The 26851-nt window shown below is 42.0% G+C and overlaps 1 protein-coding gene across 1 annotated transcript in view; it reads right to left on the reverse strand.

Annotated features, from left to right (window-relative positions):
* Positions 1-7601: 7601 nt before the first annotated feature.
* MEP1A (meprin A subunit alpha) overlaps positions 7602-26851 on the reverse strand; it is a 34672-nt gene continuing 15422 nt past the window's right edge. The window contains exons 7-14 of the mRNA XM_041756407.1: positions 24762-24937; positions 20260-20481; positions 19336-19485; positions 16172-16387; positions 12452-12925; positions 11276-11449; positions 10231-10531; positions 7602-8391 (exon numbers count right to left, since the gene is read on the reverse strand). Coding sequence (XP_041612341.1) covers positions 8235-8391; positions 10231-10531; positions 11276-11449; positions 12452-12925; positions 16172-16387; positions 19336-19485; positions 20260-20481; positions 24762-24937 — 1870 coding nt within the window. The 3' untranslated portion in view covers positions 7602-8234. The remainder of the gene's footprint in view (positions 8392-10230; positions 10532-11275; positions 11450-12451; positions 12926-16171; positions 16388-19335; positions 19486-20259; positions 20482-24761; positions 24938-26851) is intronic.

A 26851-nucleotide genomic window follows, 5' to 3' on the forward strand; every position in this document is an offset into this window, starting at 1 on the left:
GCATTGTCTGAGGAACTATCATAAGTCGAGTGTATTTTAAATTTTTAGTAGCCACCTTTAAAAAAAAGTAAAAAGTTGGGCAGCCCGGGTGGCTCAGTGCTTTAGTGCCGCCTTCGGCTCAGGGTGTGATCCTGGAGACACGGGATCGAGTCCCACGTCAGGTTCCATGAGGGGAGTAAAAAGTTAAAACTAATTACAGTAATATTCCTATGTAACCAAATATATCCAAAATATTATCATTTCCAGATGTAATTAATGTAAACTTATTAATGAAACAGTGAACATTCCTTTCCTTTTTTTGTACTAAGTACTGAAATTCTAGCATGTACTTTTCACTAACCAAACACCTCCGTTGTCCAGTCACATTTCAAGTGTTCAGTAGCCACATGTATCTAGAGGCTACTGCATTGAACAGCTATATTTTTTTTTTAAAGATTGTATTTATTTATTCATGAAAGATAGAGAGGGACAGAGACACAGGCAGAGGAAGAAGCAGGCTCCATGCAGGGAGCCCAATGCGGGACTCGATCCCAGAACCCCGGGATCACGACCTGAACCAAAGGCAGACACTCAACCGCTGAGTCACCCAAGTGCCCCACAACACAGCTTTAGAGTATAAACCAGAGACAAATGCTTTCTGCTATCTGCCTTCTGTATACCGAGAGCAGGGTAGGAGAATGAATTTAAAACAGAGCAGGTACCACATCATCCATGCTGGTCTGTGCGGAGACCTGGCACATCCTGGGGGTTGGGGATGGGTAGAAATCCAGAATTTCTCTCCCCAAATACCTCTTTTCCACATAACTCCTGCCCCTCCAAGCTAGCCTGAAAGCCACCCTGTTAAAAACCCTCCTCCGAGATTTTTGACAAGCATAGGGCATTTGTCCCAGAAAATTAGTTCCACATCTTCCCCAGGAAGGAGGAAGTGTCTGGAATCGCCGTTAGCCTTCTTTCATGGAGAATGAGCCTGCTTTCTCCTCAGTGTGGTATAGCAGAAAGAATGCAGCTCCTGGAACAGGAAGACCCTTTTCCTCACTCACCTGAGCCTTTCCCTAAACCTCTCTGTTCTTTGGTTTGCTCATCTAAAAAATGGGGATCATTCTGACTGCCACCCAAAGCAGTTGTCAGGCTCACAAAGCATGGTTGACATAAACAGGTTTTGTAAACTGTCGAGTATTATGCAAACAAAAGATTATTTCCAATATCTCCTTGAAAGACAGATAGAGGCTGACCACAGAGAGCCATAAGGGGCATTAAACTCTGGTGACCCTAAAGGGATTTCAGGGGCATTCTAAGCCCTGGGCATCGAGGGGGGTCATTGGGAGGACATTGGATCAGAAAGGGTAGGACAAGGTTCATCAGGTACCTATGAGGAAATAGGTAGTCCTAAAAACAAATTACTGACTGAAGATTTCCTTCCACTAATCCTGTGTGTAACATGACTTTTCTTCTAGGGCCTCCAAGCACATAGGTAGACACGCCTTCACATAGACCCTCTGCGCTTCCTCAGAAGAGTCCAACCCTTTCCCTTGCCTCAGATCCTGGGCCAGCACTGAGCCCCTTGCCCGTACCGCCCAGAGGGTGCATATGGGATCCCAGGCCCATCCCACAGCCCCTTGGGCCTTCAGAAGCCCTTAAGGATGGGGAGGATGGGGGCGCCCCTGTGGATCAACTTCCAACTGTGACTCCTTCTGAGCCCTTTGAGCCTGGGTCTGGAAACCAGATGGTCCTGGAGGATGAAAGTTTGGGGAAGCAGGAGAGCTTTGCAAGTGTGATTAGAGGGTTCCCAGGGGAGGCCTGCTCTGAGGGATGCTTTCCCAGCATCAAATGGGCCCATGTGGCAGACTTCCAGGTGCCCCTGTCTTCCAGGGCAGCCAGCCAGCAGCAGCATTCAAACATAGCTCTGGCCCTGTGGGCACTCATATCAAATTAGCCCTCATAGCGGCAGATGCCAAGCAATGGACTTTAAGATAATGGAACATTACCTCAAAGGCCTGTGATGTATCCACCCCTTCTCTGTGTTCTCATCAGTGATTCCAAAGAAGTGAGGCAGTCAGAAAGCACCTGATTAGTTCCCATTTCCCAACCTCAAGGGTAAGGGTTCTAGGTCCTCACCCCCACCCCCATCTTTCCTTATGTCCTGTATAAATGGATACCTAAGGTGATCCTCTAGCACATTCTAGTGAGGAAACCAGTCTTCATAAGCTTCCTATGCCCAGCAACTCTGGGGCAGACGGAGCAAGAAGGGAGGCAGGAGGGGCACGATCCCTGAGGCCCGCCTGTGCCAGAGCCCGGTGATGTATGGCCAAGTACCCTGTGGGGTGGCTGTGGTCTCCCCCCACAGCTGAAGTCATCTTTCCATTTTCCAGATACACACCTTTTCCCTTTACACTTGGGGATGAAGAGTTGCACGGTCACCGGCGTTCCCTCTGCACAAAGGGACCGTGGGCAGGGGAGACGTGAGACCTTTCACACCCCCACGGTTTTCCTTCTTTAATGCAGAGCCAAGCCCCGACGTGATATTGCTGCTGCTGCTGTTAAACTACACAGAAGCAACCCAGGAGCCTGGGGGGGGGGGGGGGGAGCTTTTTCTCAGCAGGAAAAGCAACAGGAACTGATTGTGCAAGTCGTGGGAAGACTTTGCTGTTACAGCCGCGCCCTCCGCCCGACAGCACCCTCCGGGGCGCCGCGGGCCTGCCGGGCATCAGCGCGCATCCAGACCCCCCCCCCCCAGCCCTGCCCTGGCAGCCAGCCTGCGGCCCCAGGCGCGCGAGGAGTCTGCTTGTGATTAACCCAGGGGGCCGCACAGCCACTCGCTGTTTTCCTGGAACAGTGAGCGGCTCCCAGGCCCCGAGGAGCTCCCTAGCAGCTGTCCCAGCCGGCCCCGTCAAAGCGGAACCGACAGGAAGCCTCCAGCGGGGCCCCTGGGTGACAGCTGGGTGACAGCTGGGTGACAGCTGGCTGCGGCCGCCGCCTCTCCTGCCCGCAGGCCTGCGGGCTGCTCCTGGGGCTTGGTCGCCACCTTGTGGTCGTCCGAGGGGGCTGCGCCCCTGCGTCCCGCTCCGAGGCTGCACGGCCGCGCTGCGATGCGCCCGGAACCTGGAGCGAAGGTGGGATGGAGGCGTAGAACCCAGGAACGCAGGAATCGCCCACTGTCCCTACCTCCCGGCGCTTTTTTATGCTCTGGTCCTTGCAGGAGCCAAGCAAGTCAGAAAGCTCTGGAGAGATACGGGGAGAGTGAACGTTCCAGCCACACTGTCTCAGCTGTGCATGGGGAGGCTGCAGGCAGGTGTACATTTCTGGGATAAACGAGCCGGGATGGCTCCTTCCTTCTGGTTCTTTCCTCCATGACTGGCCAAAGCTTACTTATGGAACCAAAGGCAAACCTAAAAGGAGCCCCCCTCCCAAATCATCTGGTTTCCCTGTTCCAGACAAGAGTCTGGAAAGTAGTTTGAGGAAGCAAAATGGGTGCCTTCCGCGTGTCCCAGGGATTTCACACTTTCCCCAGCAAGGCACCTTCCAAAGGATGAATGAGGATGGACCTATCCCTTGTTCTAATTCATCCACTGGAAACTACTGCCAAGCTGGGTTTTCATTTTCAATCTACGCTGAACCCGCAGCTGCCCCAGGACTGTCTGACACACGCGCCCACTGCTGAGGCCAGCTGGTAAGTTCTAGTGGAGCTTCCTGACATGCATTCAAGAGGAGGCTGCTGGCTTTGCCAGCCAAAGTGTGATCCAGGAAGACCCAGAAGAAGTAAATAGTACCAACATCCCAGAAGGCTAATCCTAGGGACTGAGGGACATACTGACCTGGGCTTATGTAATGGGCAGACAACTTCTGAACACAAAAGAATATCATATGCTTTGGGATACTGCTCCTCCCCACCCACCCACCCCCAAAGAATAGCTCTGGCACATTCTCCCTTACATTGGACATCCATCTCACAGAACACCCAATCTCAAGGAGAGATGAGGTTTCCCATGCAAAAGCTTCTGGGAGAGAGGTACACAGCAAGCGAAATAAAATTTACCAGTGAAAACAGCTGGATAAATAGCTAGTAGGGCAATTGCTGGGTCATAGGGTAACTCTATTCCTAACTTTTTGAGGAACCTCCACACTATTTTCCAGAGTGGCTGGACCAGCTTGCATTCCCACCACCAGTGTAAGAGGGTTCCCCTTTCACCACATCTTCACCAACATTTTTTGATTCCTAACTTGTTAATTTTAGCCATTCTGACAGATGTGAGGTACTGTCTCATTGTGGTTTTGATTTGTATTTCCCTGTCTTCTGTCATTTCTTCCACTTCAGTACTCATTAGAGATTACCACCATCCTGCCCCACTATCTCCCATCTCCCATGCATTAGGGTTTATGATAGTTTGCTAAACAGTACTCATAGCTAAACACAATATATGTCTGTGAAAATTGATTTTGCTTGAAGATTCTGAAAGAATATGTTATGTTTTATATAACTAACATAGGAAATCTATTTTAGCCAAATTCATAAATACATGGAAATGTAAGTAGGTGACTAATTAGACATAAAATAATATTTATAATAAAGAAAATCAAGCAAAAAAGATCTTCACATCCTGTTAGATGTTGATTAGCTTACACTGCATAATCCCCCTAACCCCCCAGACCACTGGTCTTATTAAGCTTTCCTGGTAACCAAAAGGGGACAATAGATTCCCCTATTAAATGGATCTTTGACCTGACTGATTCACTTGTTCTCTCTAGAATCTGCTCACTTTACTCAAATATCTGAGTAGAACCTCACGATCCCTAGGTTTTCTCCAAGCCATAAAATGGATGACATAATTCATCAGAAAGGACAAGCTTGAGAAAAAAAAAAGGTGTTTGATGGTCTATAATTTGCTTTCAGAGATACATCCATATCCTATTACACTGGATGCAGTATTCAAGTCAACTGTAATCCAGAGATGGAGGAGGTAAGACGCTTGCCAACGTACTCTGCAACATCCCCATGGTAGTTAGCATCGGAGGACCCTAAACAAAAGTCTGTACTGCAGAAACATCCAAAGCAAAAACTTTTCAATATTGCTACCTCAAACCACACCAGAGGGTTTTTGTTAGTTTAAAGAATGCTATAAATCATTTTTGCATTAGTAAACTGGAATTATCAAACATGTAGAGGTAGAGGTACGAACCACCAGTAGGTAAACTAACTTTGGAATAAAAACTTGGAATACAACTCTATTTGATCCTGATCTCCCTCATTTGATAGACTATTCCATTGGCTGACCAAAGGTGACTTTGCCCTCCTCCCCAGGGACATTTGGCAACATCTAGAGACACTTTTAGTTTTTATAACTAGGGGAGTGGCACTCCTGACATCCAGTGAACAGATGCCAGGATGCTATTAACATCCTACAACGTACAGAGCAGCACCCACAACAAGGAATATCTAGTTCAAAATGTCGGTGGTGCCCAGGTTTGAGAGACCCTGGAGTAGACAACTGTCTCTTCCTGGCCCTCAGATTATTTAGTTGCACACACCTGGAGTGAATCTTTAATACAAGATGTTTGTTAGAAAGCAAAATCACAGAGCAGAGACTTTACTACATTTACAAAATAGGTCAGGTGACTTTTGTCGGGTTTGATAGATAATAAATCTGTTCACGTGTTCATTGTAATATTTAAGATAAGGTGGTATAGGTTCCATTCACTTTTTATATCTCAGGCTCCAGGTATTACTAAAGAACCTGACATTCGCGAATGGCTAGATTGGCTCAGACCAGTTCACAGACAAAAATGAGCCAGAGGAGGAAACAGAAAAGGATAAAGGATGGGGTGGGGGGAAGCTTGAGACATTTTCAGATTTTCAAAGTACTCTGACCCCCTCCCACTATGTTGGCCAAGAAACCAAGTACCCAGATACAGAGAAAATTTCCTTTTTCACATCAATCATCTAAATCCCAAATCCCACACTGCCTAGAGATGATGAAATATATATTTCTCTGTCTCTAGCCTCACGTGAATGCCTACTTTCCCATCACCACCACAAGACCTTAAAAGATAAAGTATCTGCTAACCCTCCTGGAATGATCCAGAACTTCAAACTCAAAGAAAAGCTAAATGCAATATCTCATCTATCATGTGCAGGATTCTTAATCAATCAATAGAAATGATCATCAATTATCAACAGAGATGCACCTAGCTAGTAGATGTGCTGCTGGATCTGAGAACCTACAGGGAAATATCAAAATATTTGACCCTCAGTCTGATACCTTCTTATCATTGTTTTGACTATCAGTTTTCCTCGATAGTACTGGATCAAAATACTAGGTTACTCTTGATATCTGAGTTTCTGCTTCTTCCAGAGATAACTCATGTGTATAAGCAATGCTGACCTCAGTTTGGAAGGGGGCCTCTCCCTCTGAGCCAGACTACATCTAAGCCAGGCGTGGGCCAGAGAACATTTCTTTCTAATAAAACTAAGAGCAACAACAGCATTTGGAGCCTGGAGTGAAGACTGGAGCTCCCTTTTGAGGTGAGACACTGCATAATTGTGGAGGGCACAACCTTCTCCAGGCCTAGCTAGGAAGGCAATGTGGGTTTGCAGGTTGTGAAGCCCGTGGGGCAAAAGCTGCTTATTTTCAGTTTGGTCTTTGGAGATAGAAATCTAGGCTGCTGCTAATTAGTGTCTCATCTTGTCTAAGTATTAAACAGTAACATTTGCATGCATTTGGCTCTAAAATATGTTCGTACTCATTATCCCATTTTATTACTCCGCACCCCTGGATGTGTTAAAGTGAGGTGGGAGGACGTGGTTGACCATTACTCCATTTGACAGATTGGGAAACCAAGACCAAGAGCTCACGTGATTTTACTAAAATTGCACAGCTGGTTAGATGTGCCTGACTGGTGTCTCTGACTTCCAGACCCATTTTCCACTAAGGCAGCAGCTCTGAGTGCTGTCCAGGGACCAGCAGCAGCAATATCACCTGGCAACTTGTTGGAAGTACAGAGTCTTAGATCCTACCTCAGACTTAATGAATCAGAAACTCTGGCAGTGGTGCCCTCAATCCATGCTTTAACCAGCCTTCCAGGGGATACCAATGCCCCTCAGGCTGGGGAGTCGGTCCCTGAGGGGTGCTCTTTGCACCTGCTACAATCTCTCCTCACACCTTTATATTAAAGGGATTCTTCTTAACCCAGCATGTTTGCTTCTAGAATGGCCATAAAGTGTGTGCTTAGGAAGCTGGGACCCTGAAGCCAGGACCACTCAGGGTCCTTGAAACATTGTCTTTTATTAAAGGTCCAGAGTCAGCTCTTTGTGGAGCCTCTACCTACTGGGGATGGGAATCTCAGTTCTCAAATCTTTGATTTGATCTTTCTTGGAACTTTCTTGCCCCAAATGGTTTTATCTCCTTAGGAACTGTGGAAAGAAAGTATACCTAAGCTACTTTTTTACAACTTTCTTCTATCAGATACTGTCAGTTTGCTAACACACTAATTTTATACATGAATAGTTCATAAAATATGCTTTAAACCTAAAAAGATCTGAGGAAGAGCTATGGATAACTCTCCCTCTCCACCCCTCCCCCAAATTTACATGCAATACCAGACGCACAGAAGGTATTGACTCAATATTTATTGAATTTGTGAAGACCTATTTTTAGAATCAGAGGAGAAGAAATGCACATGCCACAAGGTCCTGCTGCAAGGAGGAATCCTTCTTCTAACTCACAAGCCTTCAACGAATACTATTGTGTCTGATGAAAAATAAGTATTTGATTTTAATATAAACAGCATGTAGGTTTCATCACATATATTTTATCTGCAGTAGAAATGATAGTTTCTATAACTTAGTTACTTCATTCATTATCAGTTCATTCATTCACATTTATTGAGTTCCCACAATGCACCAGCCAGGCATGCTTCCAGGCACTGGAGCAAACATGGTACATGACAGCCTGCCCAGGTGGAGCTTACAGTCGATTAAACAAGTGATTGGCAATGAAGTGTAATGAGTGTTGTCACAGGACACATGAGCTACATTCAGGGCACATAGCAGGGTAACAGAACCATGTGGGGATGGGGGCCAGAAAAACCCTAATTTTCATACAGGAGGCTGGAGGCCTTTGTCCCTGGAGGTCTGTTCAAAGCAAGGCTGATAAAAACCGCTCCAAACTGCACTGAGGCCCAGAAAGGAAGGTCTGAGTAGAGAAGATGCTTCTGCGATCTGGCTGATGTCAGCAGGCAGGTCACTGCCTCAGCTTTTGAGAAAGGATGGAGATGATGGCGAAGGACAAGAAGATCACGCCGGCCACGCTTCCGATCATCAGGCCCAGGATGCTGCTGTGCACCTGCATGGCCTGACAGCGCTCCCCCGTGTAAAAGAAGGCATGACTGGAGACACACCTGGGGGAACAGGACACAGAGGCAGTGTGGAATCCACCCAAGCCTCAGGCACTTTGTAGCTACCAGCACCAACAGCAATAGTGGCAGTTGCCATGCATGTCTGACCCTGTTCCAAGTGCTTTTTAGGAGTCACTTCAATCTTCTAACAGCCCCGGAGTGGGTGGTTATTACCAGACCATTCTCATATCCTCATTTTGCAGAGATCTTAAATCACTTACTCAGGGTCACAGAGTTAGTAAGTGTTTCACACTTGAAGTCTCATCCCTAGAGGCCTGTCTCCAGACTGGATACTCTTGGCCACCATATGCAAGACTCAGGAGGAAGGTTTGGGGCACTTAAAGAATATGTTGTCCACGCTGGCTCAGACTGTAAGTCACAGGAGAAATTCTCCAGACAGAGTCTGGATAACTCCTTTGACATCACGTGCCCCTCACATGACAGACTGATCACGTGACCCACCCAAATATGAGGGCATCCCTCATATTGCTATTCTTGACAAAAATGTATGACCTCGATGTAACCATGAGAAAACATTGGACATACCAAAATTGAGGGAAAATTCACAAAATAACTGACCAGGATTCTTTGAAAGTGTCAAGGTAGTGAAAGAGGAAGGAAGAGGTTGTCCCAGCTTAAAGGAGGCTAAGGAGACGTGAAACTCAATATAAGGAGGGGCCCTGAATTAGGTCCTGGAACAAAGAAAGGACATTGGTGACAAGACTGCAGAGATCCGAATAAGGTCTGTAGTCTAGTGAATGCATTTGTTAATAGCATTTGTTTGCATTAATGTTCATTTCTTGGCTTTGCTAATGGTACTACGGTTATGTAAGCTGTTAACACTAGGGAACGGGAGGCTCCGTAGTATTTTTACAAAGGTACCTGTAAATCTAAAATCATTTCCAAATAAAAGCTTAAAAAAGAAGAAACAAAGTGGAGAATGAAAGGTACTCAGAAGAAACATAGGTTTTTTGAGCCAAGCAGGCTAAGCAGGCTAGTCGCTAACTCTGTTACCATTCTGCCGAATGAAACTGTTGCTTCCATCATCATATATCTCCTTTCATGGAATATTTTATGCAAACCATAAACATTATAAAAATAAATATTAAATATAGCAAACAGTGCAGACAGACAGACGTGGATGCAAGTCTCAGCTCCAGCGTTTGCCATCTGGGTACGTTAGACAAATTATTTAGCCTAAGCTTCAACCTCCTTCCTCACCAAATGGGGACAAGGAGGGTCCTTAAGTTACCGGGTGGCCATGAGGAATAATTTAGATCATGCATTATACTGCTCAGGACAGCACCTGACACATAGCAAGCAGTCAAAAAATATCAGATGTTCTTGTCACCATTATTAAAAACGTAACTACAGTAATAGTACAACAGAACAAATAGATGATAGAAATAATAATTAATAATTAACAATAACATCGGCAGTCAGTAAAGAGTTAAGCTTGGTCCTAAGTCCCACTGAGGCAGGTCGTGTAGTTCCTGGGCTCAAGGCTCTGGAACATTTGTGAGCACTGCAGTGGAGTTCAAAATCCCAACAACATTCAAGATGCTGTTGATCATCTCCCAGAGGTGGGGAGCAAAGGATAAAAGTCGAGAGAGAGGAGATTTGGGACCCCGCTGCCCTGGCAGGACCCCTGCTGTGCCTCAACAGCCTAAGCCCACTGACTCGGAGCACAGCTTTGTGGGGTCAAGGAACAGCCAAGTCCAGGTGACCCAATGAGGTAGTCATCGCCCTAACCCAAGAACGGCACTTTTTACCAGGGTTAAGCAAATGTCTGGCTCACCTCTGCTGAAGGCCCACCTGCCTCCCCCTGGCCACAGAGCCTACCTGCAGCTCGCCATCCCTTTCACGTTCACACAGATGCCTTCATTTTGGCAAGGGTTCGGGTCACATGGATCTCTGAAGTACGGTGGCCAGTTGTGGTCCTCCAGAGGACCGGTGTTCTCCACTGACCGCTTCTGCCGGCTGGGCTGCTCCTGGTCCAGGCTGCCGGGGAGCGCGTTCTCCAATGAGACCTTTTCGGAACCTTCTTTTGAGGCCTGCTGCTCCTCGTCTTGGAGAATGAGGCCTTGAGGGATCAGCCTTGTGTTTTGAGTTTGAACTTCAGTCTGGTTAAGGTAGGTGATATCTTGAGGAAATAGACGAAAGGGCGGTGAGGAAGATCTATACTTAACATCTGACTACAAGTAGCTTCTACTTCTGGAGAAAGTTCCCTGGGCCACCTCCATCCCTCATGGACTCCACCTTGAGAGACATAGAAAGGTGGTTTGAATCCAGCTAATTCTCATGCTAGCTATTTTTTGAAAAAAAAAAAAATTTTATTATTTATTTATGAGAGACACACACAGAGAAAGAGGCAGAGACACAGGCAGAGGGAGAAGCAGGCTCCCTGCAAGGAGCGCAATGCGGGCCTCGATCCCAGGACCCTGGGATCATGCCCTGAGCCGAAGGCAGATGCTCAACCACTGAGCCACCCAGGAATCCCTCAGGTTAGCTATTTTTATTTTCAAAGTCGTCCAATCACATTCTTATTTATTTAACTTGAAAAAAGAAGCAGAAAGGTAGCACAGATAGACTGATGAAAACTAAACTGAAGGTACCAAACTCTCATATTTGATAAATTATCAAAAAAGGTGGCATCAGAGTTTTAGTTTCTCTCAAGGATGGTTAAAATACAGATGTGAGTCCCTGAACAATAGCTCTCTTGGAGCACATCTTTTTTTTTTTTTTTTTTCTGAACTTGGTCCTCAAAACAAAACAAAACAAAACAGAACAAAAACTTCATCCTCCATGAGATACTCAGAAATCAGTGCAAAATATGTGAAACCCCCAGAGCATAGGATTACTTATTCAGGAAGATCAGCAAAAGTACCTTCAAAGTCCACAAACATTATAAGGTCATCATTTTTAAGGAAACTCTTCCTTTTTAGCATTTGGTGGGAGACGACACTACTCCAGCCCCAGTCGATGCCTCTAAAACAGTCACAGTCCTTATCATAGGCTCCCATTTTGGATGGCCTGTCCCAGATGACGGAGTTATTTATTGCTGCAAACAATAAATAACATCACATTACCTCTTTTACTTCACTCTCCAACTGGTCTTTAATGAGTATATAGAACTTAGTTAGAAAAAAATATATTGGAAAAAAATCAGATTATTTACACTTTCCAGAGAATTAAGATTCGGGATTAGGAGCAGTGAGGGGCAGAGAACCAGAGCTCTTAATGGTCAATTGTCCATTACTGAGTCACTTCCTCAGTGAGCACAGAGGGACAGTGAGAGCCTCTTCCTTTTAAGCTTTAAGGCTCTTCATTTGAAAAATAAAAAAAGTCTTCCCATTTCTTTATTGGTCATTAACATGCTGATGATCACCAAGATTTTAAAAGTCACTGAAATTCTGAGTATTTGATAAATGATTAGCAGTATCTGTCATCTCATTTAGACTGAGTTCAATGAAGCAGGAATTGCCTGGTTTGCTTATATTCTAGGTAACTGGCACTGAGTTTGGCACAGTATAAGCACTTAATAAATGCTTGAGAAGTGAATTCGAGAGAGAGGAGGTAAGATGCTTGATAAGTGAATTCGGGAGAAGGGAAAAAATAAATGCTTGATAAGTGAATTCGAAAGAAGGGAGATAAAAAAAAAAATAAAAAATAAAAAAAAAATAAAAAAAAAAAAAAGAAAGAAAGAAGGGAGATAAGATGACATTGAAAAATTTAACTTAATATTCCAACATGACTATGTTGTTGATATACTCAAGTAGGAAATGTGAGAGGAATGTTAATCTCTCTCTCTCTCTTTTTAAAAAACGATTTTATTTGTTTATTCATGAGAGACAGAGAGAGAGAGAGAGGCAGAGACATAGGCAGAGGGAGAAGCAGGCTCCATGCAGGGAGCCCAATGTGGGACTCGAACCCTGGACCTGGGATCATGACCTGAGCCAAAGGCAGATGCTCAACTGCTGTGCCACCCAGTCATCCTTGTATAGAGATGGGAATCACATCTGCTGGCCCTTTCGGGTTGAGGGGCAGATTTTAGAGCACCTACCTGAAGATGTATGGGATTTGGAGGTAGTGAACACCATGCTTGAGGACATTCTATTCCTGGCATCAGGTTCCTGGTCAAGAATGGTCATTATCACCTGTCTGTTCTCCACTGGCCACTCCAGGATTGCATCATTCTCCCCACTGCACAAATGAAAAGCAATTCCCAAGAAACCAGATGTACTGGAGCCGACTCTGCCATGAGGGTATAAGGTCAACCCCAAACCATATCCCTCTGAATTGTAGAATCGAGGGCTCAGGAGCTTCTGCCCTTTAACTGTGTTCTGAAGGACAGAGGAGAAATTCCGTATTGTCCAAACACCTGCAGGGCATGGGGTTTCTGTCAGAGTGATATCGTCCAGGTAAATTCCCCCATTCGAGTTCTGGGGGTCACCTTTCGTGCCCTGGAATAGGTAGCGAAACTTCTTCTCTTCTCTGAGTGTCACATGGGCAATTTTCCAATTTTGGTCCAAGTCTCCTGAGGACAGAGAAGAAGGTTGGTGACAACTGCAGCCAACATTTATTAAGCATGGCCTATGAGCCTGGTAGCATGCCAAATGCTTTAAAGATTTTATATATATATATATATATATATATATATATATATATATATTTAGAGAGAGAGAGAGAGAGAGAGATCCAGTGGAGGGAGGAGCACAGGGAGAGGGAAAGCAGACTCTGTGCTACGACCTTGAGATCCTGACCTGAGCTGAAATCAAGAGTCAGACGCTTAACCAACCAAGCCACTGAGGTGCCCTGCATACCAAGTGCTTTGTATGAATTATTTAATTTAATCCTCACAATATCTCTATGAGATATGTACTATGAGATATGTACCATTAGTTCCATGGTAAGGAACTTTTCCAAAGCCACATACCTACCGAGGGGAAACAGCTATAAAAAGACACACTATCATTTTAATATTCATGCAATATTTTAATATTCATATTCAAATCTTAATCAGAATTTGTTTTCCATTATTATTCAATTCCATAGGTTCTGTCTTTCAAAGCTGGATTTCATGGTATAAATGTACCTCAACCCTTAATGTTTGCACTGAATACCCAAGTAATAGGCTGAATCATAAAAATAGTCATTTTGTAAGCTCAAAATCAAATAATGGCAATTTTATGGGGTCCAACCTATGACCTGATGCCAGAGAGATATATGGTATCTGGAGTATATGGCTCTGGAGTAAATGTTCACATGCAGGACAAGCTGGATCTCCCCTATGAAAGACTGACTCACCCACTAACATCCGATTTTTTCTCTTCTTCCTCTTAAAAAAACAAATAATACAAAAGGAGTTACCACTCTCCAGATATTCATATTCTAATGAAAATTATGTCTACTTGCTTTTTTCTTGAGACTGAGCTGGAAGCAAGAATTTTGAATAATAAAAAGCTGAAGTAAGAAGTGTGAAGGCTGTTCTAGAACATGGGGTTCTGTGCTGCATAGCAGAAGAAACCCGAAAGGAGGGGCACCTGGGTGGCTCAGTCAGTTAAGCATTTGCCTACGGCTCAGGTCATGATCTCAGGGTTCTGGGATCAAGTTCCGCATGGGGTTCCCTGCTCAGCGGGGAATATACTTCTCCCTCCTTCTGTCCCTCCTCCTGCTCATGTGTGCTCTCTCTCTCAAATAAATAAATAAAATCTAAAAAAAAGAAAGGGAGAAAGAAAGAATGAAGAAAGAAAGAAAGAAAGAAAGAAAGAAAGAAAGAAAGAAAGAAAGAGAAAGAAGAAAGAAAGAAAGAAAAGAAAGAGAAAGAAAGAAGAAAGAAAGAAAGAAAAAAGAAAGAAAGAAAGAAAGAAAGAAAGAAAGAAAGAAAGAAAGAAAGAAAGAAAGAAAGAAAGAAAGTTATTTGCTTAAGGGTCTAGGGAGAGGAAACCACCAGGCCAGAGCAACTCATAATTCCCTAAAGATCTGCCCCTACTTTGATATTTTGCCAGGGTATATATCTAAGCACTGGGTTTAGAAAGGAAAAGAAAAATGCTACACCCCAAGTGGGGATAATATTGGCTAAAATGAATTCAAACAGATGAGTATTGTAGACAATTAATCTAAATGCAATTGGCCAGAGCGCTTTGGAAGTATTTTTCCTCTTTCTGTGTTGTAATGAGCACAACACAGGTATACGTAAATGATGAATCTCTGACTACTACCCTAGAAACCAATATTGGACTGTATGTTAACAAAATTTAAATTAAAAAATAAATTAAATTAAAAAATATAATACATAATACATTTACATTATTGTAAATGTACATACATTACATATAATACATAATACATTTCCACAAATTGGAAAAATATAATACATATATAAAATATAATAAAAATGTCCATATATTTAAATTTTTTAAGCTATAAATATCTTAAGTTGAATATCACATAAACATTAAATGATATTCAACTAATCTTTTAGAAAAGCTTCATTTACAAGCCAGTATCAGAATGAGCTACTTTAAAAATCCATTCATATGGCACTTCTAGGAAACTTTGAACAGAGACACACTTTGAATTCATTGGAATTCAAAGCATAGCAGTGTAGGGAACTGAGTTAAGCATAAGAAGGTTGTTTGGCTGATGCTATGCTTATGAGGGTAGCATTTCCAGCTTTATATAGAAGTGAGCAATAATAGATCCCATCAATATTACCAAGGCTCTAATTCATTTTCTCATTAAATATGTACAATCCTTGATAACATAGCAAATTCTCAACTCTTAAAGGGCACCTGTCATCCATCATTTGATAAGGTGCTCTACACATTGCAGCCAGAAAAGTGAACCCCTCGAAACCATTATCTGTAGCATTCCCAGGTAGCCCAAAGAGGGCCTGGGTAGAGGTGATTCAGGCACCTGTTCTAAAGAGTGACCTCTAAGGAAGCTTCCACATTTCAAGAGCATCAGTTTCTTCTAGAAGTACTCAAATGATGTTTCCCCTCCCCGGACTCATGTTAATTGAGAAATTCTTTGTTGAATGGAAAAATAGGAATGGGTGCCTCTCCTTTTCTGATTGTGAATGAACCACCACCACCACCACCACAAAAGAATGTAAAAACTTAACTTTATAAACCTGGATCTCGATTTACACCCAGATTACCCTCAAACCCAACTACCTAGTTTAGTATTTTCATACTGACCCTCTTAAAAAATACATAAAATAACATTTAGGAATATTTAAATTATGGTAATGAAGTTAATATATACACATGTCCTATTTCCTTCCAACTTTATAAGTTGGCTTCAAGTTAGTTCAGTGTATTAAATAACGCTATTCATTCAGTTTTTTTTGAAACAGATGCAGAAACACTTGTCAACTACCAAACCACTCTCAGTAGCAGCATTAGCTCCCACTTCCCTTCTGCTTCCAGCTCTAACCCCGAATTGCCCATTTTCTCTGCCCTGGCTGTCTCCAGAGCTGCAGTGATAATTGGATTTCTATTTTCTGATCGGCCTCTTCCAAAAGCATATTTCAGCTTCACCCAAATACCCAATGCGGTGTCTGATTTCCGAGTGGCTGAAATATCCATTGAGTGGTTAAAAGGTACCAGATTCTATGCTGGGCTCTTAGAAGAGGATGAGGGAGGTGGAGGACTAGAGAGGAACAAGAAGGAGGAGGAAGAGGAGAAGAAGTGACAAAGAGAGGGGAAGGGGAGGGAGAGGAAGGAGTGGGACCCCGGATTTAAGCCAAATCGGCACCCCCATGAATGTCTCCAGGTACCTCGGAAGGTCTGCACTTTGACCAGCTTGCGCACATTGCCCGTGCTGTCATCCCTCCTGACCCAGACGACGAGTCGATCGGAAGGGCTTCCTGTCATTTTGTAGAAAAACTGCAGGCACTGCTGCTTCCTCTTGGGGTAAAGAATCCGAGACTCCAGCAAGGCTGCCTCTTCTGCCATCCCCGAGCTAGTGCTGAAGTGCATGAAGTAGCCAGCACCTGCGGTGAGAGCAGCCCATTGACCCCTCTCCAGCTGCCCGCACCCCGGGGGCCCCGGACTCCTGCCAAGTGGGGTAGTGAGCCACAGCCATTTCCTGGGCAACCAAGGCCAGGACTCTTGTGGGGATAAGGGAACCAAGGTGGTTTGTCTTTGTTCTGTCTCCACGGACAGATTCCCTGGCCGGAGGCCCAGCTCTCCACTGCCTCTCTTGATGCCTTTGCCCCTAAGCTTGTGAACTGTATACCTCTGACTTAAGGAGACATAGGCTCATTCCATCAAAGAGAAGGTTGATGGAATTTAGTGCCTCTGAGATGAATACAATTTTCCTCATTGGCTTTCCTGTTTAGAGATTCACTCCAAGGAAAAGAGCTGATCTTCTAGTTGTGTGACAGACTATGGGATTCCAATGTTTAAGACTTGGAATAGAAATATTCACAACGATAAGGGTTCAGTCTCACCTGTTTCTAGCCTGTAATTGGATGCATTATCGGTGGCAAAGAGTCAACTTCATTGTGTCATAAGAGGGACATTCAAGGCATATTGAGGGACTACATGAGGATTTCTCTTGAATGTAAAGAAGGCTTGAAAGAACACTGAAAACAAGGGTGAGAAGTGTCTGCTTGTAACTGAGCTGGGGTATGCTCAACTCCTATATCTCAGAACTCTCTCCTCCCAAATACACAGGCAGCTAAAGGAAAATGTCATTTAGAAAATCAATCAGCACATCAGAGTAAAGCACAAAGAACAATCCTCGCATATAAAGAAGTCCTTTAAACTGTACTCCAGAATTCAACTTCTTACTAAAGAATCCACTCAAAATATCTCATAAAGTAAAAATGAAGTGAGCATCTAGTACAGTTCTAGGTACTTTGGCAACATGACTTTCCGCTTCATCTTGCCTCATCCATGAGGCATCGTACCTTCCACGACGGCAGCAAGCATCAGCTTTTGAATAGGCTTTCTACTTAAAGCTTAAGAATATATAATGGCTTTATCATTTATATTACATCTGGAAAAATTACATTTTCTTGAACTTGCTAGCCTGAGCTCTCCGCATTGTGAATTATTGAGTGCTTGGGTTAAATAAAATAAGAACTCACATGGCTAAGATCTCCAGATGGTCCTTGCTGAGGAATTCCAAGCAGATATGCTCAGGGGTAGGAAATGAAAGCCTAATAACCCACACTTGGTAGTCGAGAGACCTGAGTTCTTGCCCAGGCACTGCCACTAGCTCAAAGGTATCCATTCATCTCTCCTGGTTTCAAATGGGAGGTGCCTTCTATCCCAAGTGATCTTTTGTGCTCTTTGAGTATACACATCTATCTCAACACCACTGGTGCTCTCTAACAGAGGGAATGCACTCCCATTAAATGCCTCTTGTGGAAGAAGCATGATGACTGGTAAAACTTTTCTAGATATTTCTTCTGAGGTATGGTCTTTTCTTTTCCTAGTAAGGTGCTGGAACACTGTTCTAATGTGTTCCTTCACATGACAGTCACTCTTCTGTTTAGCTAGGAATTGTATACTAGCCTAGTAGCAAGTCCACAGAAGAGACTGGATGAGAAGCTATGATGGAAATTTAGAAAGAAATTCAGACACCTGAGATTATGTGTTTGATAATATGATGTGTGGAAATTTTCGCCTTTTGTCAAGGCTGGAGGAAGGGTGGCAATTGCTTGTGAACTCTGACCCCAACGGCCTGGCATCTGGGTGACAAGCTGAGTCCCTTTTGGGAAGGGGCCAACTTCACAAAGTTACTAAGGGACTTTGTAACAGTCTAGCTTTTAAAAACTGATTATAATCTGTAGGGTCAGGATTATTTCTGGGGCAGGCACAAAATAGAAAGATGCTAAAATGGAAATAAAAATATAAGTGGAACCTCTAGACAGAAAGGGAAGATGGAAGAAAATGGAGAGGGAAGCTGCTGGGTCTGCAGCTGGAGGCTCTCTATGCATTAGCTCCTTCCAAACTCACTGGTAAGTATCAATATCCTGGAATGGTCAGAGAGGCTTACAAAAGCAGAGACTTAAAAAACAACACCAACAAAAACAACTATCTGTGGTTAGAATTAGCAGGTTGTGAAGCCAGACTTCAGGTCTGTGTGATTTTACAGCTTTTTCACTATACAAACCACACGTAAGAACTATCTGGAGCCATGTCATTCAATGCATTGCTATCAGACCTCTGTGGCTACTGAGTATTTGAATTGTGGCCAGTCCAAACTGAGATGTGCTATAGGGGTAAACTACACATCAGATTTCAAATACCTTTCTAGTATAGAAAGTGTGGAGTAGCTCATTAATAACTTTACTATTGACTACATATCAAAATGCTAATACTGGGGATCCCTGGGTGACTCGTCAGTTTAGTGCCTGCCTTCGGCCCATGGTGTGATCCTGGAGACCCGGGATCGAGTCCCACATCAGGCTCCCTGCAGGGAGCCTGCTTCTCCCTCTGCCTCTGTCTCTGCCTCCCCCTCTCTCTCTCTCTGTCTCTCATGAATAAATAAATAAAATCTTTTAAAAATTCTGTTAAAAATGCTAATATTTTGAATATATAGAGTTAAATAAAATGTATCATTAAAAAGAATTTCTCCTTTCTTTTTATATGGCTCCTAGAAAATTCCACGTTATGCATGTGGTTTGCATTATGGTTCTATGGGAGGGCTCTGCTCTAGATATTTTACCTTTATTTACAAAATCATGCCTTATCAACCACATGCCTGTATTAGCTTTGTCATCATTTAAATGCATCTTTCTTTGGCATGCCCAGAACCTGCATACTTTTTATTGAGTTAATAATTAAGATATGAGAAACAGTCTTTGTGCTTGTTTGGATTTCCAAGTTTGATAACTAACATTTCAACTGAGGCAAAACATGTAAGCTGTCATATTCAAATTGAACCTGGTGGACCACATCAGTGTGCTTACTTTCTGCCTTCACTTACCCGTGCATCGTCCCACCAAAGTGTGATCTACTTCTCCAGGCTTAGTGCTGTCCTCATGGACCCAGTCAGCATCATCTCTGGTACCCTGAATCATCCCACAGATGTTTGCCTTCTCAAAAGCACAATGGTCCAAAAGTGTGTGAGTTGTGGCTGCAAATGATATTTTTGTCACCTGGTTAAAAATTTTAGTCATTTTATTTCAGGTTATCTAATGTATTAAGCTAAAAAGACCACATTGTTTACATCCAGCACATTTTCTTGACTTTCCTCAAATGCAAATCCTGTTGTCACCCTTATGTCTTAGAACGTCCAACATAGATGTAGCCCTACCCACCTCACAAGAGTCAAATGATAAATGTCATCATACTTTGCTGTAAATGTCAGCCAATAACTCCTTTAGATCAGGAAGGAGGTACCAAATAGGTCTTTGTACTTAGTAGGTATTCTGCACATATATGTTGAACAGAATTTTAAAAATCTGTCTCTGAAGACTAATAGAGTCATCTTAGAAAACATCCCATCTCTGAGCACTAGATGACTCTAGAACAACTAAATTGGGCAAAGAAATTTTCAGGATAAAATTTTCAGGATAAAAGATAGTTTCAAGCTCATCCCTTATCCTGAGTTACATAAGGGTGCACCCTTCAAAAGGAAGCTGAAGATGTTAGACAATCACAGCTCCTTATATCATCAGTCCAACACTTTTACTTTGTAAAACACAACTTTGATTTTCATAATTATCCTATAATGAGGTGGGTGTTACAATTTTTTCCACTCTAGAGATAAACTAGCCTATGTAATTTGTCCAATTTCCTTAACTAGAACAGGAAGAAATAGTGAAGGGAAATGTATGGGAAACTGAAGGGCTGGGGGAAACTCTTTGAGGTTTTTTTTTACCTACTGTTCAGACCTATCAGTACTCACTGCAATTGTACATTCGGTTCAGCCTCTCCAAATCAGTAGCACTGAAATCCAGTCGCTGTCCAATGATGGTGTTAAACTCAGGGATCTTGGCCGTGATGGTAGGAGCACTTTCATTCTTATTAAATGAAAAAGGCTCGTAGTGCATCAAAGACTCATAGTCATAAGGTGTGTTGAGGTCTGTGATGAAGGTGTCATCATAGGTGTTAAAGTTGTGCTCGTAACCTATCAGAGAGAGAATCCAGTTATATTATTTCCCCTCTCCTGTCCTCTTTGACTAGATACTTAAGCAGAGACCCAGAGACAAAAAAGAAAGAAAAGAAAAAGAATGAAGAGTTGATTTAAATATATATACATATTAACATAGTTTATAACTAGTATGATATATATAAAATAAACACATATTATTAATAGTAAGTAATGAATAATATATTAGTATTTTATGCAGTAGTACATACACTTATAAAAGTTAAAAATATATTCAAAAATAAATATAAAAAGGGAATGCTATAATTAATATATAAATTTTACATACAAATTATTAAATATATGTATATATTTAAGTCAAATATTCATTTTACAAATAAAGGAATAAATAAATATGTGTGTATGTGTACATGTAAAGTTTTAAGGAAGAGAAGATATAATATCAAAGTGGAGACAGGCGTTCCAAATGGCTGGAAAAGGAATTTTTGAATTCAGGAGAATATTCAGGATTGGTACATCTTGCTAATAGGCAAGTACCTCATCCACCAAAAGCTGTACCTGGCCAGCTCTTTCATGGGTTAGAGAAAGGAAAACCAAGGGGCAGAGGGAAAAGTCAGCAACTGCCAAGAAAGGGGTATCCTGTCAGTCACATCCTTTTCCAGAAATAGCCTGAGAGAAAAATAAAATAGGAAGAAGAACATTGACTTTCCTCTCAAAATAGAAGAGGAAAAGATCTTTATGAGATTAGTGCAAGTAAGATAATATATGCTGCAATGTGGAATGCTGAAATGAGAAACCAAGCAGATGTTCTTTTAATCCACTAGCCATCAGGAATTTACTGTTTCAGTTTCAATAATGAGAAGTTCACAGACTTTCAATTTCCTTCTTAGGGAGTGACAGGAAAACTTAATGAGAATGCTCATGACTCCCTCATCATGACTTCCCATCTTCATGTTTTCCTTTTCTAGCTTCCCATCTAGTCATTTTTAACAATTAGAAGAAAATGTAACCACCTTGCAAAGACATCAATGAAGGTGCATTTAGGAGTGAAGAAGACCCATGCAACATGGGCCTACGGGGCAGTGGTCCAGCAGGTGCTGGAGGGAGTTTCCAAATGCTTTTGGAAAAGCCAGTGAACACAATTGATCAAAACTTTGTTTTAACCGTAAAATGAGAATACCAATGTTTTATCCTCCCAACTCATGGGATTTCATGGAGACTTAACTTGAAAGGGATCAAAACATTTTCAGGACTGTAGAAATAAATGACTCAAACCACGAAGTGGAAAGTAATTCCTTCCAGAGCATTTGGCCCCAGGTTGTCCTATCTTATGGGATAGAACTGTAAAGAATATGAGGCTGGTGTGAGGACTGGAGCTTGGTCTGGGCTCTCCTGGTTACTCCTTGCGAAATCTTAAGAACAGAACATTCAAATTCACTGGATAGGTTTTCCTTGACTGTCACTAAAATTAACAAGTTAGAATAGATAGATCACTTTATTCTTTATCATTCAAGGATTCTGTTTTGAATAATTTTTTAAAAATTTTATTCAACATATTCTTGCTGGGCCTACTCTTTACGTACTGGGAGTTGTGCTAAGTAGAGGTGGCCCCTGGCAGTGGTAAGGACAGGCAAGGTCCTGCCTTCAGGGAACTTAAAGCTGAGCGCCTAGAAGAGGAAGTGATATTGTAAACCAGAGGCCAGTCAGCAAATCTTTTGTAAATGGTCAGATAGAAAATATTTTTGACTTTGCAAGATATATGGTCTTTGACACAACTGCTCAACTCTGCTTTTGTAGCACAAAAGCAACCATAGAAAATATGTAAATAAATGGGCATGGCTGTGAATATGGCCCACAGGCTGTAGTCTGTGGGCTCCTGCTAGACCCTAGAAATTGAGGTCTTTCCTTGGTTTAAGAGAACAGATTCAGAAAACACAATTCTGGCTTAAGAGATGGGAGATGTATTTGAGGACAGAACCACATTGCCAGCGCAGTATTGCCTTAGGTTGAAGGGTAAGATTGTCATCAACTGAAGACAAGATGCAAAGAAAGTTATAAATTACCTGAGCAAGAATACTGCCCTTGCTTACCATCTTATTGATCTGACATGTCATTTGAAAACAGTTCAGGACATTTAGGTATATGGAATTATACCTGATGAAAATATAGATAGGAATAAGCAACACATGTTGGGTAAATCATGTTCAACCAAGAACTGAGCAAGTCTGAAAATTACACTGGCAAATGTGTTGGCTCCTTCTGAGAAAGGGACCTTCATTTGGCTGAAAATCATTTTAAAAGCACTAATCATTATGTTCTTTATACTTAAAAACGTGAATGTTTTCTACATCCTTATTTGACATTCAACAGAACCAAGTTTATGTATAGGAAAGTAGGAAATCCAAGTCGCTAGGCATGTACAGACAAAGTCAAGTAGTGCCCCGAGTCTTGCAAGTGGAGATTAGATCCTTTGACCAGTGACCCTACTCTCCTTCCCCTCCTATAGAGACCTGGTTATAACACTATTACATCCAGGAGACAAATACATTAAATTTGATCTGTTATTTCATGTCTAGGGGAATACCCACAATACTTTTCTAGATTGGACTGGGAGGCAAAGAAGAATATTACTTGATCTCCAGCTCAGTGGTTGGGTGGTAAGATGGATAGAAGTGTGTGTGTGTGTGTGTGTGTGTGTGTGTGTGTGTGTGTGAGATACAGCCAGGGTCAATCCTGGCTGTATCAGGTCTTCACAAACCACACAGTTTTCCTTCTTTCCTCACCACTTCACATTCATAGACATATCAGAATATGAGGTAGTGGGAAGGACCCAGATTGAGAAACCCTTTAGGTGATTTTGATATGATTAGCCATCCCTAACCCTACCTCATGTGAGAACCGTTGATCCACCTTACTTCAAAATTAGTTAGTTTTGGCAGAAGTTCTTTGGAGCTTTGTATTTAATTTTAAAGTATGACAAGATCTTACAAGTCCCTAAATATAAAATCATTATAAATACACTGCTATATATGAACCCACATATGAAATTAGAATCTAACTAAAACAGATAATTATAAAGCAATTATTTGCTTTGTGAAAGCCACATATGCTAATAGATGAGGCATTTTAATACATTAAAGTTTTATTAATAATTTGCTGCCAAAAAGAATGTTTTTCCACTTCCTGAACTAATTCCTAAATAAAAACCAGGTGCTTTCAGAAACACAATACTGACTTTTTTTCTCAGCACATTGGGAAACTGATCAATAAAAGTGTTTTTTCTCAATTTCTCTCTCCCAAATAATTAAACAAAATCTATAAAAAGGGGCGGGGTGTCACCTGGGTGGGTCCGTTGGTTTAAGTGTCTGCCTTCAGCTCAGGTCATGATCTCAGGATCCTGGGATCTCAGGGTCCTGGGATCAGCTGCAAGGCTTCAAGCTCCCTCTGCCCCTCCCCGTGCTCATGCTCTCTCTTAAATAAATAAATAATTTTTTTAAATGTTTGGTATGCTCAAAAACACTCTACTTAGTTGTCTCAAACAACTAGGAAAGGTGGTATCCAAGGAGGTCTAAAGAAGCTAAGGAACACAAAAATTGTTAGAATAACATACTTGACTAACAATAAGTGAACTGGACTGTATTATCCTTTGCATAATGTGGCTGGAGGCAGAGGGAGGGAGGTACTTAGAAGAGAGGAAGGAGTAAGACAGGAGGAAGAAAGGCCAGTAAATTTTGGTTAACTAGAACTCAGGCTATCAGCCAGAATGAACACAATTGAAGTGACAATTTCAAATGAAAGAATTCATTTTTGTTGTTGTTTTATTTTGTTTTTAAACACCTATCATTGATTTGGTAAAGAACCAAGAAAGTTCTTGAGTATATATTAGGGTCATCGGATGTTCAACTAAACTTCATGCAGACTCCTAGACCTACATGTGATCTCACATCTGGAAAAATGACTATGACATCCTCAGAGGATGTCAGTTTACTACAACAGGAAAATAGACAGCATTTTAGATAGCTTTTCAATGAAAACACTGAAACAAAGCAAAAGTTTCTGATTAAGTTTCAGTTAACATTGAATTAGCCAACATATACAATTCCCTAAGGCCCTTATCTGGTGTCAGTTATAATCAGATGAGCACAGCCCACAGGAAAGGCCAACAAATCCTTTTCCTATCTGTGTTCCCAGCTGATGCTTCTATCTGCACACAGATGAGACTGGACATCCCAGGGTTGGTCCCAGCAAGTGATAAAGATGACAGCAAATCCCACCCAAGTACTTGGGATTCTACACACCTGGAAGAATTTCATCCCACCAGATGTTCACATAGTCATCTCGGTCAGTTCTTGACTGCTCATGGTAAAATCCCAAAGCATGGAGGATCTCATGTTCAATAATGGCCTTATAGTCACATCCCTGGCCAATGGAAAGGTTTTGTCCCACGTGTTGATCGCCAACCTCAGACCAGCATCTTTAAAGAAGAGAAGAGGGAAGTTTTCTCCTAAAGAACTCTCAGGGGGCTGTAACTCACAGGGTTCCAGAACACAAACTTGAAGGAAGTTAGGTTTGATTTAAAAAAGAAATTATCAGTAGGATCCTCATAAGCTAATAGTTCAAAATAGGGGACTGGCTAAATGAGCAACATTTCCTGGAGGAAATAATAAGCAGGCTTTGAAAGTTGTGGTGCATTATCAAAGTGACATATTCTCAGAGGCAAATCAATCCTAATAATGCACCAGGTAGAAAGAAGTAAAAGTTGGCATCCTTTCTCACCTTCACAAACCCAAAGGGCATTCCACAGAATAATGCCATTGCTTTTGTACCACAATATTAAGTTGTCTCTAGGTGGTGGCTATGGGTGATTTAAATTTCCTTCTTTATACTTAAATGAATTTTCAAGTCTCCTAAATGGACAGGTATAAGTTCTTTGATCACGAACAAGAACCGCATTGAAGAAGCCAATTCATTTCTTTGGCTGTCAGTGGATCTGCAGAGTTATGAAAGCACATAGCTGGCCACCTACCATTTCTGAAGGGCTCTGGGCAAGAAGGACCCATAACTTCTCGAAAAAAAAACAGTAGACTCATGATCTTCTCCCAGATTCTCTAAATTCCACATGGTGCAGCATTTTGCTCCCCTTTTTACCCCAATTATTTTGTCTTTTTTTTTAATATAAATCCAACTTTTCACCTCTCTTAGCAAATTCAAAGCCTTCCACGAATTGTTTCCTTATCTGCTTTAAGTTGCGGAAGACGATCTATACTCTAACCAGTGCTCAACAGATTCAGAGATTTGCTCATAATTTTAAAAGAGACCGATGGATTCCAAGTTCTTTGGTGACAATCACATTGTCTTACTTTGCCATCACCTTCCTGGAGATTGTTAATATCATATACCCTCAAATGCTAATGGATTTGATTTCTACTCTGAGGTAGATCTTAATTATCTTCTAATAACATGTTAAGGTATAACTTCCATACCATGAAATTCACCAATTTTAAGAATACAATCAATGATCTTTTGTAACCTCACTGAGTTATGCAAACATGGTCATGATCTATTTGCCTCTCTGACAGTAGCATTTCATTACCAAATCAGTTGACTCCGTGAAATATCCGAAATCCAGAGGAAGCACTTACTATTTACCTTTTTTTTTTTAACATCCCTCCTCCAATGGAAATGTGTAAGTTGCAAAAATGCCACAACTCTGCAGCTCTCAATCTTTTCCGTTGTCTTTCTAAAAGAACCCAGTTAACATCTTGCTTCAGGGGACCAGAACCCTGAAGGATTCGGGGCACTTTGGTGCAGCTTCTCCCCCCTGCAACTGACCTTCTTCCTCTCTTTTTCCCTTCCCCTAATTTAAATGTAACAGAGCCCCCTCCTGGCCACAGGTAGTAAGAATCTCCCAGATTCAGGTTTTACAGAGAATGTCCCTCAAAGTTGACCTACCTCTTTATCAAGTACTTCAGGGATTTAGTTAAAAACTGAAAAGAAGACAGGAGAATTTTACTAGGAAGGAAAGAACTTTTGGAAAGTGATCACATTAGCTTAGTTTTATTTTTAAGAGAGAGAGAGAGAAAAGACAGTGGTAGCTAAAAATGGATATAAAAGTGTTAAGAAAATGAACTTTTTTTTTTTCCTGAAGTCTTCAATAAATAACTAAAGCCTTTGGCACTTTCTTGAAGCTAAAATGCTGCCAAGGGACAAGACGAAAAGGTCAAAAACAGAGAACCTCCAAAATCTGTGTTCTTGGCAAGGCCCAAGCTATACTTTACATGTTTTATCTTCACATGAAAAGAAACTGTGCAAATACTATTGGTTATCTCCACTTATGTGATCCAGAAGAACCTCAGGACATGTTCAGAAACACATTGACTATCTTATC

The sequence above is a fragment of the Vulpes lagopus genome, chromosome 1, assembly GCF_018345385.1.
Source record: "Vulpes lagopus strain Blue_001 chromosome 1, ASM1834538v1, whole genome shotgun sequence".
NCBI classification, from domain to species: domain Eukaryota; kingdom Metazoa; phylum Chordata; class Mammalia; order Carnivora; family Canidae; genus Vulpes; species Vulpes lagopus.